Source organism: Thermobia domestica, chromosome 6, assembly GCF_964235325.1.
Source record: "Thermobia domestica chromosome 6, izTheDome1.hap1.1, whole genome shotgun sequence".
Classification (NCBI taxonomy): domain Eukaryota; kingdom Metazoa; phylum Arthropoda; class Insecta; order Zygentoma; family Lepismatidae; genus Thermobia; species Thermobia domestica.
This window is the reverse complement of record NC_137459.1, coordinates 115,426,553-115,449,191: the sequence shown is the minus strand read 5'-3', so window position 1 is coordinate 115,449,191 and position 22,639 is coordinate 115,426,553. Positions and strand designations below refer to the sequence as shown.

Here is a 22,639-nt window from a genome sequence, read left to right as displayed (position 1 = left end):
TAAAGTATCTTGCCTCTACTGTAAATTAAGAGTCTAACTCCGACCTATCCATGAACTATTATCGGCGCTTAGAGAAACAGCTAATTAAATTACTTCGTTTCACAGTAGTTACTTTAAGGTACTCCAATGTTTTATTATTAGTATTATTATTAATGTTAGGTATGCTTTGAACGACAAACACTTGTACACACCAGAAGCATGGCTCTCTCTCCTGATTACTGTGACAAATCCATAGATTCCGACTACAATCGGTTTTCGTGGTGCTGCTCCTCCACAGCAGGATAGCTTCTATGTTGTGTAATGCGTTCGAAAATAAGATTTCACTTTGAGCAAGCAACAAAAGCATTATGCATATATATATTTACAGTATTAGTTGAGAGAAGATTTTCCACTATTAAGTGGATAGTATTAAATCCTCGTAGATCTTCAAGAAAAGAGGCTTATAACTTGTTTTAGACTCGCTTGCAATCGGGAAACTGGGAGAGCAGCAACCCTAATATCGTCTGTCACAATGAAGACTATGATTCAATAGAAAACAGTGAAAAGAAAAATAAGTATTTGTAGTTAATAACTGTTTAATATATGACAAAATTAGTCATGAATAAAACACAATTTTGTAAAGTGAAATACAACTTATACGGGATTCGAAAAATGTAGTTTTGTCTAAAATACTCTGTATAATTTTTAATACAGACAAACAGATCCGTAGTACTGATAATTTCCCTCAACAACTTTGTGATTGTTTAGATCTGTGAATGCTTCCATTTTTATAGATTACCAAAATAATGCGCAATTTAAAATTAATCATATAAAAATGAATAAGAAACATAATTTAGAAATATGAAAAGTGTACTTTTTAGAAACATAAGACATAACATTGGTTCCCCTAATCATTAAGAAAGTGACCGGGTGCTTTCTGCATTCAAGTGCTTATTTCATGTAATCTAATAACGCATTTCTCTCTCTTGCCATGATCTTCTCTGTGTGCAACGAATATATACCCGATTTCAAATTTTAACTAGTACGTACGCCATTTACCGTAATAACAAATACTTAATAAATATTATCAAAAGAAAACCTTGATCTTCATCTAGAGGAAATGAAAACATTGCAATAAAACTCTTGCATCTTTATCGGAAACGCGACATTGAAACACAAAATAACACTAACCAATAATTTCCATATTGACTAACATATGCTCCCAAATGGATGCGTCTATTTCTAATCACAACGGTTGTAAGCCATTGTGTATGCTCAACACGTGCACCTGTATCAACAGCGCTTCACTCTATTTGCTCCTAAATCGAATCGTAAAATCTGCCAACGCCTGCGGTTTCATCATCGAGTTTTCAAGCATGCCAATACAGGCTTTTCTTAGATCGTCTAAAAGCTTCTGTAAACACAATGATGAATAATGGATTTTATCGTATTCCCATAACAGATTGCAGCTGGTTTCTCAGTTACGTGAATGAAAACTTCATCGCTGTAAAGCGACGAAATTTGACTGTAAACCAGTGGTCTCTTATTTGAAAGATGCCAAGTTGAACATTGAGGTCAGCCATATGCCTCAATCACATCAGGCGAACTCTGAATGACATTTTTAGCAAACGCTTGTTTTCTCTTTACTGTTCTAAATTTCCGAGAATATGTGCTAGTTCATTTTGTAGAATATAAAAGAGAATCACATTGATTGTTGACAAGACTTACACAAAAAGAAAAGTACTAAAACAAACATGTAATTCCCTACTTCTGTTTTGTTTTGTTTTGAGATGGATCATAACTATCGATGCTACGTGTTAAAATACCAGGAAGTGAAATTTCTTTCGAAATACGTAGTTATAGAATGAGATAAAAAGACTTAATGCATACATTGTTTTATATGGTCACCAGCAAAAGTGACTAACCACACTCTTCATATTCTTTTACAAATGACTTCGTAACAATTTGACCCAATTTAATACAGTTTCCTTTGACTTTGAGAGGATATAACTGTCTATGTAGTGCCGATACTGTCTTTTGTTTGGTCAATTTGTTTGTAGGTTATTCACAGAACATGTATAAATCTATTTTTGCTCCTTACGACAATCGTTTCTCATACCTCGTAGGTCTCTCAGATACCAGTATGACCAATGCGGTGCACTGATGCACAGTAAATTGATGTGATAATACCCGAGTGGCAACAAACTTCCGTTACACAGAAAAACATGTATGATTCCAATAAGACGTTAAATTTCGAAAGAAAAAAATGTTAAATGTGATGAGAAATCATACCATATAATAAATGTCGGTGAATAACGTTTTGCTTAAGCTAAAGCTGACTCTGTGGTACACAGAACATAACCAATGGAACGTGACTAAATTAGTTTATTTCTCACTGTGGGCTTAACAATGAGTTCTAAATTTGGAAGCATACTTCCACTATATGTTTTCATATAAATGTATGCTTCTTAATTAGTGAAGAACGATTTTTTTTCCGAAATCGAAAAACACATTACTAGTTCATCTTATTGTTCTTCAATACAGTGTACTCTAAGAATCAGTATTGTCACTGTTGCTATACATACCAATATATCATAGTGACCAGACAATATACACTACTTGTCTTTGCCGATGTCACTGCTATTGTGAGGAAACCACTGAACGTATAAAATATATTATTGCAAGACATTATTGGCCGACTGTAAGATTGTGCAATCAACAGTACCTAATCACTAACTCCAAGAAAACGCTTGCAATTATCATTCTTCCAAAATGACTTTAAAATAAAAATGCATTGCAAGATTTTTAGACTCAATATTTATACTGAAGATACCCAGATATGCCGGAAATGTAGGTATAGCTTTCCTCATATATTGACATGGAAACATTACCTTGATACAATCAGCCTAGATGTTAAACATACACTAAATCTTCCTGAAAGTCTGACACCACTTGGGACCTCCATGCTTGCAACATAATTCCAAGTCTTTCGTATAGTCATATAGTCTCAATATTAATTTTTGACGAATTCTGTAGGTATTTATTTATTTATTTATTTATTGAATGACGTGCTCTCAGGATAGCTAATCGTTTTAAACTGCCAATCCTACACAGTTACTATACTAGCGAAAGAACTTTCCTTGCATATACTTGTATCATGTGTTAGAAATTAAAAAAAGTACAAAACAATATTTCCTGGCTTACCATCTCACATTGGGTATAATGATGCATTTTACGATAGCCTACCAGTCATTGCAACACCTACTTACGTCAAATCTCACAATTACCTTCTGAACATGCAGGTTATATTCATTTCTATACTTGCCCTAAAAAAATCTCACCCTACAAGTATCATCATTGCACATATAACACTTACCGAACGAACAAAGCGTACCTGCAACCTTTATAAGCTCCAAGTCCCAGAGTAGAAGATAATTCCTTTATGTTTTTCCTAAAGTGTCCTGAAGTGAATTGAGGACCAATTTTGAAAAATTTGCCTTTTCAAAAGAAAGAACAAAAACTTTTTTTTTTTCAGAAAAGACAAAACCAAATTTTCTTTCTGAAGAGAACATTAGAAAGTAAATCCAAAATTTCAGCATATTAATAAGCCGAGGCAAGAGTGATCCTTAACCTACTGATCAAAAATATACACATCACGGTGTAGACAACGTAGATATGTAGAGAAATTAATTAGAAAACTTTCTTCTCTTTCTTCAGAAAGCAAGTTTGCCAGAACGGCCCTCAATTGTTTGAAAAGCCAATAAGAATTAAAAGTGCTACAAGATTTAATACTAAAACTATGGATGAAAGCAAATTTAAATTTAATTTGTCCGGAAATTACTTGTGAGATCGATAATTTCCAATTAGTGTACTTTATTACTTTCGAGCGACGAAAGGAGAGAATAAAGTATGGTAATCGTAAAAAAATCAAACTTGAGATTTCAACGTATATTCGTTTCATGTCACATAGATACCGAAAAAGTGATTTTTCGACCTGTCTTCGTCTGTTGGTCCGATCATCCGGATCTACATTTGTCTAGATGCCATGCTGTTCAATGTATAGAGACTAAATCTTAAATTTAAGTTTTTTTTATGTGATTCTCCAGTGCTTTTCTCGAATTCTCTTATTATTGCTGAGTAGTTTACTAAAGGGTGAAAATAAAAAAAAAATAAGAAAACGAGATTTTCTGAAGAACGGCTCTAAAGATTCTGTTTGGTTCATAAAACTTTTATTTAATAACAAAGAGTCATTTCTCTTGGAGAAATCGAAAAGCAGTAGTTTACTCTTGGGATGATATTTCTTCGGACGATTTTCTTAAAAAAAGAAAGACAGGTGATTTTGTTCATATTTCATAAATATATATGTCATTAATAACCTAACAATGTCACATAACACGGTACTTGAGGAAGTTTATTGTTGGAGTGAGTATTTTTTTTCGGACGATATTCTCAAAAACGACTGATTTCCGGAGAGAACTCATGCGATTCGGATCCCATATTAAGCTGTAAGTTCACGCCTCATATAGTATAACTGGTGAACGGGACGCTAAACTTAAATCAAATCAAAAATCGAAAACGAGTCAGGTGATTCTGTTCATATTTCACAAATAAATATGTAATTAATAACCTAATAATATAGCAATCACATTTGTCGTGGAAAATGTACGAAGGATAGTTTATTTTTGGCAGTGAGTTTTTTCTGCCGATTTTCTCAGAAACAACTCAGACGATTATGTTCATATTTCATAAATAAATATTTCATTAGTAATCTATAATGTTGCTTAAATTACTCCTTCCGAATAAATTCACAAGAGTTACTTTATTCTTAGGGTAAGTTTATTTTCAGATTACTTTCTCTGAAACGACTCAGGTGATTTTGTTCAAATTTCATAATTGAATATTTCAATAATAACCTGACAATATGGCATGGCTCATTTCTCCTGAAAGAATGTATGAGTGGTAGTTTATTCTTGGGAGTAAATTTTTATTTTGGGATATTTTTTGTTTCAAAATCGATCCAGATTTCGCTCATATTTCATAAGTAAATATTTCATTAACAACCTAACAATCCGGCATAACTGATTCGTCTGGGAAAAAATCTACAAAAGATAATCTACTCTTGAGGGTGAGTTTTTCTTTGGACAATTTCTCCAAAAACGTCTCAGGTGATTTTATCCATATTTCATAAATACATATTTCATTAATGAAACTATGCTGTCACGGATTCCGTTCAACTCAATTATTCAACTTTTATCTGTAATTGTATTTTTAGTTCATTACTCTTCAAAAAGCTTACAAAAAACATTGAAAAACAACTTGTGAACTCAATTTAATTAATTAATGAATTTTTAGCTGTAAAAGCTGCTATATAATTCTATCTTTAAATTTGTTTCCAAATACTGGAGTCATCTACCTTGCATAAGTCATCGTGTAAGTTCATGCATCGACAAATATGGTGAAAAAAAATACATTTGTAAGTACATTTACTTTCTATTTCACCATGAGTACAGTAAATGCATAACTGCAACACAAGTCAAAAAACAAAGCTACTTCGCTTTCTTAAGTCGGGGGTAGTTGCGACGATAATCTCAAGAGAAAGAAAACATCATATCAACACTTTAAAAAGCTAAACTCGACAACAAAAAACACAAAAGTTTAGCGTCTACTAAACTTCTATTATACCATCATCTATAAATCTAGGGTATGTACTAGCTTCATATTTGTCAATTGTTAATCATAAGTCAGTACTTAAAAAGTTTCAACGAAAACAAATAAACATAAAATTACACATATTAAACCTCTATTCTTTTATTTCACCATAAACAAATATTAGTATATAAATTAGGTATCAATGTCTAAATTTCTAGAAATAGTTGGTTATTGCTGACTGCAATACCTTTCGCGTACGTCCCGTTCTATATTAATCATAGATAATACATAGCATAATCGCATGGCAGATGCTAAAACGTCTGAAGAAAAACTTAGCAAATTTAGTTTTTCTTTCATTTAATTGTCTTAATCTGACATCTACTTAATGTAAATTATTCCTTACGAGGAAAAGATACTAGGAGTAGTTTACTTTTGGGAGTAAGTTTCTTTTGAGACCATTTCTCAAAAACGACTCAAACGATTTTGTTCATATTTCATAAATAAGTATTTTATTATCACTTTTATGAGGTTATCCACAAGTGGTAGTATACTCTTGAGTTGAGTTCTTTCTTTTTTTCTTTTTTAACAGTTTTGTAAAATACGACTCATGCGATTTTGTTATTTTATAAACAAATATTTTATTTACAAACCTAACATATGGCATAGCCATGTAAAATCTACAAGGGGTAGTTGACTTTTGGGGATGAGATTTCTTTGGGCGAAGTTTTCTGAACACATCTGATAATTTTGTTCGTATTTCGCAAGACGATGTTTCATTAATAACTGCAAGACAACATGATTTAATCTAAGGAATTGCAGCGAAAAATTTAGTACGGTTGTCGTACATTTTGTTTTCGGTTGAATATTTGATAGACGATTGTGCACGGCAGCAATAGTTAAACATATGTCTTTTAACAATCATGTATACTCTTTTATTACTGCTAGGTATGTGATGAAAATCAGACTTGTTCATCATGTACTCTTGTTTTTCTGTACTTCTTATATGAAATACGTGCGTAATTGTAGATATATAAACTATTAATTTCAACGCATGAGCTTTCGGTGCAGAATCTATGTTTACAATCGTAACAGAAAACTGGATAAGAAACGATATTAGTCCAGTACAAACATTTATATTGAATGTCTCTAGTTAAGCCATGCATAATCATGTATGTTACTACCTATACCCAAGACCTCAGTGAAAAGTTAATGAGATCCTGGACTCAACAATTTTAATTCTGTGATCAAAATTAGATACATTTAAAGATACGTGTTTCGTACTTACTGTTCTTGACTAGTATTTGACGAAAGCACAGTGAAACTATTGCGTCGCACCTGAGAAGCACCTTCGTAGCCACCTGCAATAAAATCATATATGATATATTTATATTTGAACATTCGTCTTACAAAAATTGACATAATCACTAGTAAACATTAGATTCACTAACTGACGACCACATTTCTGTGAGCTATGTATAGTCATCGGAATTTTTTTTTTAAGTTTCACTTCACAATTTTGTGTCCTATAGACTAGAGACGATAACACTGATAATCTAATTATAATTATAATAATTAGTTTTATTTAGCTATAATAATCAGCTCCAGGTAGAACTCGAATCCGTAAATAGCACCTCTTGAAATTATTTAGAACAATACAACATTTGAACATGCCAACCAGTAGACATAATATAAATAAGGAGGAAATCTTTTGTTTGGATGTAAGCATTCACCTACTTCAATAACTTTTCAAACAGTATTTTATTTTCACGTCGTATGCAGCAAAAAAAAAAATCTTCAAATATGAAAGAGATTCTGTGGACGATGAAAAGGAAGTTGAAGAATTTAATTTGGAAGCAGACATAGCACACAGATTCAACTATATTTCACTGACAAGTAAAGGATCCAAATGGATGAATCGAGTTGCACGATGAGATAAAGTGTGCCTGATATAGGATGTGAAAATATGTATATGCACAAAGTTATAGCGGCAGAGCGCTATAAGAAACGGAGGGGGAAAGGGTTAAAGTTGGTGGGAGAAGGGCTATGCTATGTTATTGAAATACCTTAAATAAACTGTTGAATCGTGAAAATAGTAAAAGACAGACAGTGCAAACGGTGGTAGTTTCACATACTAGCAAAGGAAGAATGGGCAGAGTAGGTCACGAACCTCCGCCGCCATCTTGAAATCCGCCAATTTAAAATCTGTGATATCTTTTAAATGAAAAGGTAATCATGTGGTATATCAATTAGGGCCAGCATGCTTTCAAAAAGTCAATTATGAACTTTAGTGATCGTTATCTGTACTTATTTGGAAGATTTAGGATCATTTTTATAATTGTTTACGAAAATCTAGGAGACTGATACTCGTATGTTGAACGTTCGGATTATCACAAAAACACATTTAAGTTAAACATGTCCACAGGCCAAGAAAATTAACAGTGACATTTGACACCCAAGCTGTATATTATTACATTATTTTTATCAAAGTTCACTGATGGACATTAAATTTCACTGTTAGTTTTCTTGGCTTGTAGATATGTTTAACTTACATACGTTTTCGTGATAATCCAAACTTTCAACATACAAGAATCAGTCTCGTAGGTTTTCGTAAGAACTTTAAAGATGATCCTAAATCTTCCAAATAAGTGCAGATAACAATCACTAAAGTTCATACTTGACTTTTTGAGAACATGCTGGCCCTAATTGATATATCACATGACTACCTTTCCATTTCAAAAAAAAAAAAAATCACAGATTTCAAAATGGCGGATTTCAAGATGGCGGTGGAAGGTCGTGATCTACTCTGCCTATTCTTCTTTTGCCAATATGTGAAACTACTACCGTTTGCATTGTCATTTTTCACTATTTTCATGATTCAGCAGTTTATTTAATTTATTTCAATAACATAGTATAGCCCTTCTCCCACCAAATTTAACCTCCTCCCTCTCCGTTTCTTGTGGCGCTCATTCGCTAAAATTTTGCACATACACACATTTTCAGATTCTCTATCAGATGCACTATGTGTCGTCCCGCAACTCGATACATCCATTTGGACCTTTACTTGTGAGTAAAATAAAATAGGTAAAGACGGTTTAGACAAATGTAAGAAAGAAGTGGAGTATGTAGCGTTCCTTAATTTATAGAAGGGTTTTAACTTCTTTACCTCAGTAATATGGAAGAAGATATTAAATAAGCTTTGAATAAAGGATCAATGGTACTGAAGAAACATACATATGATCCAAGCATTTAAAATTTGAATACAAGAAATGATATAAGTTGGTGAAATGAGATGTATTTGACAAAAAAAAAAAAAAAAAAAAAAAAGAAAGAAAGAAAAAAAAGAAAGAAAGAAAGAAAAAAAGAAAAAAATAAAGCCTCGCAGTAACATCATTTCCGAGTACTATCTAGAAGATTAATAATGAAAAGTTTAATTGGGAAACATATTGATTATAGGAAGTAGAAGGTCTAATAATGAAATGATTGTTACTGCAGAATCGGAAACGAATAACATCATTCCAGAGAACCTAAGGAAAGCCTCTGAAAATAGCATGAGATGAAAATAGATATGAAACAGATTTAAAACAATTTTGGCTACAGGATTGAGGCAGTGATAGATGTCTGCGCAAGGCAGTAGAACAGGTACCTATTTTTCAATACCTAGGTAGTATTATTAACGACCATATAAAATGTGAACTTTAAACAGAAGGAATTGGGAAAATGGAAAAAAAATCTTTAAGAAGGTAGTGATGATTATGATGGGAAGCACACCAAGTGAGTCACTTAATGAAGATTACAGAGAGGAGGTAGATAAAGAGTATTGCATTGTACGAAGCAGAATCGTAGCATTACGATAAGAGGGCAAAATTCTCGAGTTCTCGAAATTTTTACTTTAAGATGAACATAAAACTGGGAACAATGAACTTATGAGGGACATTGAGAATAATGGGTGTAAAAGAATATAGTTGGAAGTAATTAAAAAAGATGTTAAGACATTGTTGGTGAGGAAAATATATTCCGAATGATGTGTAGATAAAAGTAGAAAACAATGAAGGTAAAGAAAGATTAAATTGGTGTAAAGATTTATAGTATAATTCTTATGCCAAGGCGAAGTCACATAAGAACCATATTGTATGTAAACTTATATTTGTGGCAAATAGTGAAATAAAATTATGGTGAATTGTATTGTTAAAAGTAGAAGGAGGATTGCATTAGCTCAAGTAGGATCAAATTTATTCATAATTTTGACATAAATTTAGTTGGGGTCTACTAGCTTTTTAGTGGTCCCTTTCCCCCAATTCTAATATGCAAAGACACCCATATTGATTTCTCCTTAACACTGTCTGAAAGAACAACGACTTTGAAGCCAAGTACATTATTCTGTAATAGACTTAGCAAATATTGCGCAGCGTAACGCAATGCAAAACATGCAAAAAAAAAACAAACAAACAAAAAAAAAACAATTATAACTGGCATACATATTGACGTAAAGAAAAACTCAGATTTTGCGTTGCGTTGACACAAACCGTTAAGGAATTACGCCCTCTACTTTTTTTTCTTTTGTTAGGTTTATAGACTCCTAACTTTCCTTTAAAGTTGATAATGGTTCTCATTCATGGGTATTAAAGAATATAGTGAGTAGAAGACCATGGACTTTTGCCGAATGTTTTCCACTAGGTTCTTCATAGTTTTTTTTTCTTTTTTGCGGGGGGGTGAGGAGATTCTCTTACTGTAATCCAAACTTAAATTTCAGAATATGAGTAAGAATTTGTTACGGGGGAAAATGTAACTGTAGAAGAGGATTCTATCCATGGGTATAGTGGAGTCGTAGGTAGGAATAAATACTTGTTTTTTTTTTATTACACTGAGAAAAATCCGTTATCCGGACAGAAGTATATTGTACAAATGTACGATATCCTTATGTTTACTACGGGAATCAGTATGGAGCATCGTTATCCATATCCTCCACATGTACTGCCATTTTTCCAGTTTAGATGTTACACCATGTCGCTGCAGGATGTCTGACATCTAAGAGTCTTCCATATATTACATACTTATACATAAATTACATACGTCAATTATATGTTACATACGTCTATCTGTATGTGAGATTCTGACCGCTTACATACAGTTCTTTCGTTAGTACAGAAAGTACGTTTATTCTTATACTTATGCTTATACTTATATGGAAAGTACGTATAAAATATACGTTTTCAGTTATACTTTTGTTGTACGTTAAGTTCAAAAACTACAAGATTTACACATGTAACCTACGCTTTTACGTACGCCACCTACGATTTTTTTTATCAGTGTATTATTTTAGCAAAGATGAAGTAGAAAATGTACATTTAACTTACAACAGCAGTGTTCAGAGAACGTTATGTCTTAAGTATTTGTTCAAAGAAAAACAGAAATTTAATTAACTAGGATACAGCAGATGGCTGCAACATAATATAAGATTTTTATAATGATAAAACTTAGAAATTTAGGTCTTTAAACGAAATGTAATGTTTGAGCATAATTTTCTTAAAATAAAAATAATAGATGGATTTTATGAACATTGATACAAAAAAATGAAAATGAAATGAAATCTTGCAGTTAATTTCCCACTCATCCTGTTAGGCTAAGGAAGACGGATGATTTTGGCAAATGAATTATGATCGAAGAATTGATGGAATGAGATTGTGGGAGGAAACGGGAGTACCTCAAGAAAACCCACGGACACGATGCTATCCACCACAAATTTACTTGGCCGAGAACGAACCAGGAACCCCACGCACCAGAGGTAAGTCAAAAATATAGATGTGTTCAGTAGTTCCACATAACAAAAGTGTATCTGGTAAACAATAAAAGTAAAACAGAAGTTAGGAAAAATATGATATGGCAGTTTCTCTTATGTGTTGTTTCACTATACAATGTTAAAATACTCGTAAATATTCATAATTTGATTTCAGTTTTGTCTTTATCCTCAAATTGTGGTTTCAATTCTCTTATCTCTCATCAAGCGCTCCGGAAGAGATGAATTTGGCACTACAACCCTGGTTTTATCAATTCAAGGTCGCTTCGAGATCATAATGAAAAGCACAAATAAGAAGTAACTAGTATTTCACGAAACAACCCAACACAATATAAGACCTCTAGTGACGTTTTACGCACCAAAGCAATGTGACAATTGGGATCTGTAGAAAGAAGAAGGTTGAAAGCAGAGCAAATGGAAGTTGTACGAGTAATGCCCACCCAGTCTGCATCGGGAATGAAAAGGCCAATGAAGAATGCTGAAACATACGATTAGCCAATCACGTTGTCCGAAACCGACCCCAGACGCCCCAAAATGACTTCAATCCATTACTCATATAACTTCCATTTACTCTGGGTGAAAGAAGCATATGCTATCTAATATTATTCTCATGAAGCTCGTCGAGAGCTTCAGAGGTCAGTTTCGGTGCTTTAATGCAGAGTTTTCCAACCTGTATGTCACGCAATTCCATAGGATGTATCGAGCAATTTTAGAATTTAAAAATCATGATGAAATTAATAATTTGTTATTTAATGTATTAAATTCTGCCCACCAGCATACAAGATATAATTATATATTAAATTCCGCTAGCGAAGGGTTAACGTCTAAGTGTGAAACACTGTTTGCTTTATAATAATGACAACATTTAATATAAGTTGGTAAGGAACATACGCGCATTTATGCTCCTGTTAACAATAAATCTAAATAAACAACACAAATGATAACGTTTGAAAAAAATGACGCAATTTAAGTTTAGCACAGAAGACAGAAAAATTTTGATATTAGCTACCATTCTCTTGTATACTGTTCAAGAAATAATATCTTTGAAAAAAAAAGTAACGACATTCTTTAATGAGAATTTAATTGCTCTTTTACTGTGTAACACTGTTTACGAGAAGCCATAAAGCAATTGTTCTGTTTCAGTCATGATGATTGGTAATTATTTTTTGCAATACCAAACGAATGTTGATTAGATTGTGAAAGGCATATAGAATGGAATGTCTGAAACTAATTATGTTTGTTCGATTTCACATTGACGAAATACTGTATCTCATATAGCTAATCTTAGACACTTCATTTGCTATAGTCTTATCATTCATAAAATATTAAGAAAAGAAAAATGTGGGAGGGATTAATCATTATATAAATAAATATTCATATAATATTAATTTTAAGTTATATTATTTTCTATGATAGTGTGTAAGTAAACTATACATACGCCACCAGAATGATTCACTTGTAAATGATTTGCTTACACATTTTAGTCTATACTAATACTTTGTTATGTACACCACTAGCGTTTTTTCCATATCGATAACTGAATTAAAAATACAGGAACAAGCAGAATAAAGAATAATGAAATTATTCGACCTGCTATATACTTTCAAATTGATAAACAGATATGTCGGTTAAGAAAACCACATTACAAAAACGGTGTAGAAAAACAGTTTCTCAAAGAAATACATATTTGGCGATCTCCCTGGTGGCTACATGGTTAGCGTGGGAAGACGCTGGTTCGATTCCCGGTGGAGCTTCTTCGTGTCTGCGTGGGTAGCGTACGCGCCTTTGGCGTGGGAGATCTGGATTCGATTTACGTGGTTCATGAATGGAGCTCATGTGGTTCGGATTCCACGTTAATCAGTAGGTCCCGTCTCATATAGCCTCGCTGCTGAAAGGAACGTTAAATTCAAAATCAATTCAACTCAACTCGATTCCCGGTGGGAGCTCATGTGGTTTATATTCAATGCTAAGCTGTAGGTCCATGATTCATATAGCCTTGCTGCTGAAAGGAACGTTAAATCCAGATCAAATATAATTTTGATTGCAATCAGTATTCTTATTTGTGATTCCGATGTCGACTTTCTTTTAAAATAAAATTTATCATCACAAAATGTATTTTACAGTCATGTTCAAAAAAATAACTTCTTCATTCTTGATAATTATTTTACACTCAAGGGAATTGTAGCAATTTTGAGACATCAGAAATTGTATACAGTACTACAATGCACGTATTGCACCAAAATCCTTTTTTCTTTTTTCTTTCGAAATTTACCGTTGAAGAGACTTTTAAGTGGCAGCGGGATAACTCACTCCTGATTGCTACAAATTAATACCCCCCCCCCATTCTTCACTGATTTAAATCGCAAGCATTATACTCTATATACACTATATTGTTCAAAAGCGAATACTTTTCATGAAAGTTATCGCGGAAATAACTTTCAGAATATCGGGAGAATAAGGGGGCCTTGATCTATTTTCACTGCATGCATTGGGATATTTGTTAAGCCGTAAACAAACTATACACTTTATTATGTCAAAATCTAGCAATTTTGGCAAACGTCTTCACAGAAAATAATTTTCTTATTATATTATTTAACATATGTAAATCTCAAAGTCTGGGGTACTTATTCCCACATATCATACTCTTTTCAATCGCAACGAATGAGGATTGTTCGAATTCGATAAAGAAGATAAATTTACACATATTTTAATAAATCGAATAATTTCGCAAATTTGCGAAAGGGGCAAATTCGCTGGGTTTCGCTGGAAAATAATTTTGCATGATAATGTTCAAACGTGCAACATGGGGTAGAATTTGCCCCTTTTACCTCACGTAAACTTGATGTATTTCAACCCTAAACAACAGAGCTATTTCTGCACGTTCTATTGAAGGAAGTATCAATAAAATCACATTTCATACTAGAGAAAATTAAAAAAAGAAAACTCGTCTCTAAGAGGAAACTACCTTTCCTGCATATTTTTCATATAAAAATTTGTTTTGCACGTTATTCTTGCATTATTGGATTTCAATATTTATTTATGAAATATAAGCAGAATCGCCTGAGTCGTTTTTGATAAAACTGATTCACGTTTGAGAAGCTAGTTCAGAAAGATGTCACTCGCAAGATTTAACTACTCCTGAATCTTTTAAAGGCTTAAGTTTCAAGTCTTTCTCCTATCATTACTACGAAGTCAATAATAATAATAATAATAATAATAATAATAATAATAATAATAATAATAATAATAATAATAATAATAATAATAATAATAATAATAATAATAATAGTAATAGTAATAATAATAATAATAATAATAATAATAATAATAATGAAAAAGGCTTTCCGGCGAGTTCGCTCTTATCCGTAACTCATATATAGTATTTAATAATAATTTAATACAACTGAATCCTAGTTATATATTATGTGCGATGTACTTCGTATTACTTACAAGGGAGGATCACGAAGTGGCTCCTCTGAAGTCCGAACGAGACAATTGAGTTTCCATCTGAATCCCAAAGATATACGTGCCACCGGGCGGGATATCGTGAGTTACAACATATTTTGTAATGTAAATGGTACAAAAAATTACCTGGTAGAAAAGTTTGAACTAAATCATTTGTTCGGAAACGGTTGGGTAAATGGGAAATTCAGTGAACACGTATCTCATCATATTGGACACACTTTTTGCGATAAAAAAAAAGTTTACCCAGGGTTCCCCGCAGGATCCCAGACGGGCTCCAACTCAAAAGTTTCAAATGGCAACGGAGGTTAAGTAGCACACCGTTTGAAAGCTGTTGTAAAATGAAAGAAAATTGAGTAAGTCTCGACTGTCTACGACAACCCTGTGCACAATGGTGGCGGGTCAAAATGTAAACAAAAACTTAATTGAAAAGCCCACGACCACCCCAATAAATCAGAAACGGTGAGATAAATGTGAAAGCAGGAAAAGACGTGTGGCATCATTTTCAAAGTACAACAATTTAAGTTAAAACTTCTTGTTCCGGAGTAACCGCAGGGTCTCAGGTGGGGTCCAACTAAAAAGTTTCAAACGGCAAGGAGGTACGTAGCAGGGGCTCCCGAAGAAAATTTTCTATAGGGGGCCCATCTGCATTGTTGCTACATTACGTCTGGTATTTCTAGTATCTAATATACATGGTTTGCTATAATACGTACACATTTTCGTAAGTCAGAGGGTGACCCGGGCCCCACCCTGCCCTCCCCTTCGGGCGCCCATGGTAGGTAGCACATCGTTTGAGAGCTGTTGTTAAATGAAAGAAGACGGAGCAAGTCTCGACTGTCTACGAGAACCCTGTGCAAAATGGCGACGGGTCAAAATATGCAAACAAAGCTTAATTGAAAAATCTATGACGACCTTGAATCCAAGATGGCCGCTTAAAACCTATGCCGAAAGGATAGGCATACCAAAATGCTGAAGCTAGGAAAACCAAATTTGGCATGAATGTTGATCAGCAGATGACGAAAAGATGAGAAATGTTTTAAAACGCGACATCTTGAGCTCAAAATGACGTACTACCCTAATAGCACAATTACATAGCAGGCATATGCCTATCAGGTTCCCTCAGGTACACGGGAATGTGTCCAGTATGTGCCTTATATACTTCTGAGAAAGAAATCACATGGATGGCAAGTGATAGTGAAAGTCCATGTCTGCTCCTAGGCACTCTTCAGTGCAGGACAATATTGAAGCATATGTCAATTATTCACAGACACACATACACTCCCTCACCCCACCCCAGGTATGTATTTAGGAATGCGGAAAATTCGGAAACCGGAGATTGTGTTTTCCGAAACCAGATTCTTTTATTTTCTGGACTTCGGAGGGAATCTGCATTGTGGATAAGTTAGTGGGATGCGGTCTCAAAGGTATTATTAAAAAAAAAAAAAAATATATATATATACAAATTAATATGCATTTGAAGTTATGGTGGCACCGTATACATATTAAATCGTTAAATGTTGTTAGAACAAGCAGTGCTGTAGCCAGAGAAACATCATGGCGGGGCTAGTAATTGTTATGTCGTAGAAGCATAGGCACACACACACACACACAGACACACGGTTATATACATTAAATTAAGGTTTGCGTAACAACTTCAGAAACACGTTTAAATTTTCATCACAAGCTATGATTTTTGTATAGCATTTTTTGTATCAATATAAATGGAAAAAATGTAATTTGTTTTACTGTTTTACGTGAAGTTTTTGTATATAACAAATATGTTATAGTGTAAAGTAGGGGAAAATGGTGGAAATGTATCAACTATTAACTTTGTCATTTTAAAGATTTCCTACGATAGTAATTGACTCTGAATGTATCCATGTGGAACTTTCTATTAAGTGCTTAATCTGTAATGCCGCCATAAAACGGAAAACTGGCATTGTACTGCTCACGTAGTAAACCTTTGTTTCTATGACAAAAATATAGCTTATTTTTACACAAGTGCTAACTTCCTAACACGTATTCTAGCCAAATACCACCCCGATCCAGTTCGTTTTTAATTTTATTTTTATTTATTTTTTTAGAAGTTGTAAACCAAACATTACTTTTCTTTCACCATTCTTTCACCATTTGAGTGAAAAATTATAAGACGTCTCAAAACTATGTTTTTAATGCCAACACTAGGAAACAATTATATAGATTTGTTACTTATGAATCTCTTACTAGAGCTTCAACCAACAGAAAGGCAGAAAATTGTTCCTTCGGCTGGTTCTGTGTTTTCTCTAGTTATCTAATTTTCTAGTGCTGAACTCCCTGATGCTACAGCTTATGAAGGGCTACAGGCGGCCAGATGGCACAAGTTCAACGTAGCTATGCGTAGTTAGCACCTCGCTTTCCAGGTATCTCTATTTCTGGCTTTCTGGACAAGAATTCGATACCTCTTAATTCAGATAGTTCTCGAATTCCTCATGACAATGGGTTATCTCCGAAAAAAATCAGTACTCCTATTGGAATACAAGAAGGGAGCAAGCAAACAGAAGTAACCCGCTCTTAGAATTTGGTTAAACAGGAGCTCAGCAATATTAAAATCTTTCTTGAACTCACGTTATTATATTTTGATGCATATGCTAACGGAGAAAAGATAAATAGTACAATATGTGCTGATAACTAATTTGCTCAAATCTTATACAAGGTTAAAGCAATGGCGGCTCCAGAGTTCTGCAAGAGCAAAATCACATTCAACAGTTGCGAAAAAAACGGCTTTTTCCCTCCACCTTTGGGGCCTTCAGTGATTTTTCACTTTGAAAACTTTTTTTTTTTTAATTTTGATGTGAGGCGAATTTGCAATTGTATATTCATATATTAAGAAAATAAGTATTTGTACAAACATGCAACCTACAGCAGTAGCAGTGCCTGAAATATGGAATATTTACTTTTGGAATGAAAACCAGTATGTCAAGAGAAACTGAGATGCGACAATCTTTACGTGTGTAATCTACTAAAAGACCAGTATAAACAAACAACGCATTTATAGAAATACGAAGACAATTCTTTTTTCTCTATTGTATTAATTTATGCGCAGGTAAGTCTATTACTGATTCTCATTGTTCCTTTCACTTGATCTGATGCCTATCTTCCCATTTTCATCTTGTGCGATGATTGTCACATAAGAATACCATTCTCCAGAAAGACAACAAATGGCTTCAAACTATGTTTGCAGATGATTATGATAACGCTTTACTAGCAATAGATGAGGTGTTGTCTCGCTTTGAGTTCCTGGGCAACTGTTTTAATCAAAACTAGCTTTTGTAAGCCGATAACGAAGGTGACAACGAACAGCCATTAGCTGCTTCATTGCATTGTCAGTTTCTGTTTCATTCTCTTTTCGTGTTTTAGTTGTTTGAACCAAATCCTTTTATAATCATTTGCAAACATCGATTATTTCTGCCAATTTTGCTTCACTCCATAATATTTCACATTCAGTTTGAACACTATTCAAATGTAGCTGTTATACGTTACTGCGGTGTTTTCGGAAAATTCGATGAAAAGAAGAATTCAGTATAAAGGAGTGTATCTCTCAACCCATCAAATTTTCGTTTATGCTTGCTTTCTACACACACACACACACACACACACACACACACACACATATATATATATATATATATATATATATATATATATATATATATATATATATATATGTTTTCTTTTTTATATCTCCCATTCCTTATACAATCTTTTTTTATAGCTCTTGGACTACGAGAAATAAGGTTATTATACTATTGCCTTGAATAATGCCATTCACAGCCGAAAGTGTACCCTATGGAAATTTCGGAAAGAAATATGAGAATTAATATTGCTACATAAACTAATCTGCCTTAATACATTGCATTTATCTCAAGATCACGCTTTACAAGGGCTTGATATTCAGTTTTGGATAGAGACAGACGCGAATTTACAATATACGCATAAACTCATATAACTTCCTAATTACTAATGTGGAGAAATTAGAACAAAAAGAAGACAGTTATGGACATTTATTCTTGTATACGGATGTAGAACGACCAGACATAATTGTTAGTAATTCTAACATAGAGGATACAACTTTGATTGCCGCCAATGAGAGATTTAGCAATAGCGTGAAATATTATATTGCACACTCCCAGTTCAAGACTTTTAGCTTCTATCGTTTGGTAGTCCTTTTTCAGCACAAGCTGCAAAGGAATGCACAAGGATAGGTAAGTAGGGGAGATCGGGGACAATTGTGACGCGGGTCAATTGTAACATTGGTCATTACTTGTAGAAGTCAGTTTCGAAATATCATTTGTATCCTCGTCGCCAAAAGTGCCTTTACATCGCCGTGACAGGTATGTGACCGCGCAGTACTCTAAGGAAGGGATGGTTGCATAAGAATTTGTGATTAATTTTGAAGAGTTTTTATTTTGATAGGGAAATAACGTAGGTATAGGGAATAAAGGCACAGATTTAAAGCATCAGTGCACTGTCATCTCTGAAAAGACTCGTATTCTCCCTTTTTCAATTTATTGCATTATATGTTAAGTTAAACACCACAAAATCTGTCACTGATAGCGTAGATCATCTTACTTTTTAAAATTGCCTCTGTAGCCTATTTGTCCAAACATTAATCTCTAGACACCATGTAGAGATAAGAGAAAGAAAGAGATACATAATCTGTAAGGTTTATGTAATTAACTAAGGGACTATAGGGACCGACTGAGTTAATTACTGCTACTAGTGCTTTTCACTCTTTAGGAATTTACTACATATTCGCAGGGCACTTTTCTAAGTCCTAAATCTGTGCATGAATTCTTTCATTCGCCTCACTGTAATTATTTGAGAATGGAAACTGATTACTCTGAACGTCAATATATTTCGCTGTCGTAAAGGAAAGGTCGTAATAAATGTAAATAAGGTTCTTATTATTATGTAAAACACAAAAGTATTTATTCCGTGTATAGAACAATATAATACAGTAAGTAAGCAACATCATAATCACTAACGCCCGCAAGGTTTTTTCCAACGGGGAAGGGGGCGGCAAAAGACCGATATAGAGTTTTTCGTTTTGTTGCCCTATATATGTTAAGCTAAAAGCCATAACATTTATCATTGATAGCGTATATCGTCTTTCGCCGTTGTAGCCTATTAGTCAGAACATTCATCTCCAGATATGATGTCGAGAGAATAGAAAGAAAGATATATATATGAACAGGGGTGTAACTAATTTTACTGCGCCCTGGATAGATCGATCATCGATTTACTCATACACCCGGTCCCTCTGCCCCAGGCATTTCAGCTACTGCGTTATATATATGGTTCCATGTCAGAAGGGCAAGACAAAAGGTCAAAGACAGAAATGCCTGACTCAAAACGACCCAGGTCAAAAATGGCCCGAGTCAGAAGAGCCCTACGTCAAACGGGCCCGGGTCAAAAGGTCTCCGCAACAAAGGGGCCCGAATAAAAACGCCCCTCATAAAAGGTACCTTGTCAAAAGGTGCCCGTCTACAAAACGGCATGAGTCAAAACGGCCCCGCGACGAAAGAGCTCGAGTCAAAAGGACCCGAATCAAAACGCTCCTCATAAAAAGGGCCCGGGTCAAAAGGGTCCTACGACAAAAGGACCAGAGTCAAAAGGTCCTGCGTCAAACGGGTCCAGGTCAAAAAGGAACCCCGCTACAAAAGGACCCGAGCCAAACGGCCCTGCGTCAAAAGGGCCCGGGGTAAAAGGGCCCGAGTCTAAAGGGGCCGAATCGAAACGCACCTCATTAAAAGAGCCCGTGTAAAACGAGTCCCACGACAAAAGGATACGAGTCCAAAGGCCCTGGGTCAAACCGGCCCGGGTCAAAAATCCACTCATCAAATGGGACTGGGGCAAAAGGTCTCCGCAACAAAAGGGCCTGAGTCAAACCGCCTCTCATCAAATGGGCCCGGGTCAAACCTCTCCGCAACAAAAAGGTCGAAGAATCATTTGATAACAGAACGCAAGAATTTGCGATTTAGGTAGCAATAATAAACATAACAATTATAATGACTGCATTTTTGCGTTACGTTACTATACTCAGAAGTTTTGCGAAGACTGGTACCGAATGACAACCAACGTTAGTAACAGAGGCGACTCTTCAGGGAAGTGACATTGGTAAAAATTAACATTTTAAGAATGCAATCCACGAGAAATTAACTGCGCAAATGTATGATGGAATTTCATTTACGGTGGAAAACATTAATGGTCTCAAAACAAACGTTCAAACAAAACACATCAAGCACTTTTTGTTCATTGTTATGCATATTTTGAATATTATTATTATATTACTTTTATTATTATTATCATTAATAATAATAATAATAATAATAATAATAATAATAATAATAATAATAATATACAAGGTCAGTGGTAGCCCATACATTCAAACCAGTATACTCCACTGCTCGAAACTATGAACTCTACAGTAACATCGGTCGCCTTTCGATCATTTTATATTACTCCCTCCCACTCTCCCAAGGTATGCAAAGGTAATTTACCCCTTACCTCAAAGCAGGAAAGGCAAACAATATTTTCTCAAAAACAGCCAGGTGCAGAGAGGGAGTGACACAAAACGCACACAGCTCGCTGTATAGTTGTAAGAGACCCATGGGTAATTATAGTTGCCCTCTTGTTGCAAGGCGTTCAGTCAAGGCGTACCTATGAAGGTCAGTTCCGGCAGTTGAACACAGAGTTGACTGTTAGAAAACAAGAACAGAATAGAACTAATCCAATCTGTTTACTTTTCACGAATATTTTTTGTCTTCATGCGTACAGGTCACGTATTGCGTAGATTAAAATGGCATGCTGTATCAAGTACATATTCCCAAAAAAATATGAGTACTCAGAAGGCAAAAAACATGTAGCTATTTTTGTTTTCCTTTTTCTATTAGCCAGTGGAAGTGTGTATGGTTGTTTCAACATCCTTCTTTTAGTTTGCTTAGGATTCACTTCCTCTTTTTAGTGGAGCTTTTCGCTATGAATACCACAGCGACAAGTCGTGGTTCTTATGAAAGTGGCGTATTTTCGCCCGGAGAAATTACAGAAACAAGAAATAATGTAGAATTCGATGCTTTTGAAACGAACGATGAATGTAGTTTGTAGGAAGATTCTAGCATCAATTTATGTAACACATATACCTCTTTTCATATAGCCTCGCTGCTGAACGAGACGTTAAACTCAAAATCAAAACTCAACACCAACCTCTTTTCATTTTAAAATATTGTGTGGTATACAATATGCGGAATTCAAGATGGCTACCATGATGTACACTAAATCATTTAACGCAGTTTAAACACCAATGCCAAATTGTAACATTTGCTTTACCTCATTATATGCGTCTCTTTGTTACTGCCCTATCATGATACATTTTTTCTATTAGATACATATGTCAAACATAGCTCACTCTGTCTCAAACAGATGGTGTGTCAAAAATGAGTTCACATTATCATTTGTGAGAATATTCAAGCCTAAGTTGAAGTGTAAAATCATAACCTTTTACATTTAAAAGAATACTGTGTGATATGCAATATGGCGGAATTCAAGATGCCTTCCATGGTGACCACACTCCAAATCAATGCAGATTTTGCAATAATACCATTTGTAACATTTATTTTTCCTCCGTCTACGCATGTCGTTATTATTGTTCTGTCGCAATATTCTTGGCAAACCCTGTGTACAGATCCACATATGTCTTCTCACAGCAAAATTAAACTA

The 22,639-nt window shown here is 34.3% G+C and overlaps 1 protein-coding gene across 1 annotated transcript in view; it reads right to left on the bottom strand.

The window, feature by feature from the left end:
• LOC145688157 (uncharacterized) overlaps positions 1-22,639 on the bottom strand; it is an 89,217-nt gene that overhangs the window by 5,555 nt on the left and 61,023 nt on the right. Inside the window, exon 2 of the mRNA XM_081761980.1 lies at positions 6,914-6,986. Coding sequence (XP_081618106.1) covers positions 6,914-6,986 — 73 coding nt within the window. The remainder of the gene's footprint in view (positions 1-6,913; positions 6,987-22,639) is intronic.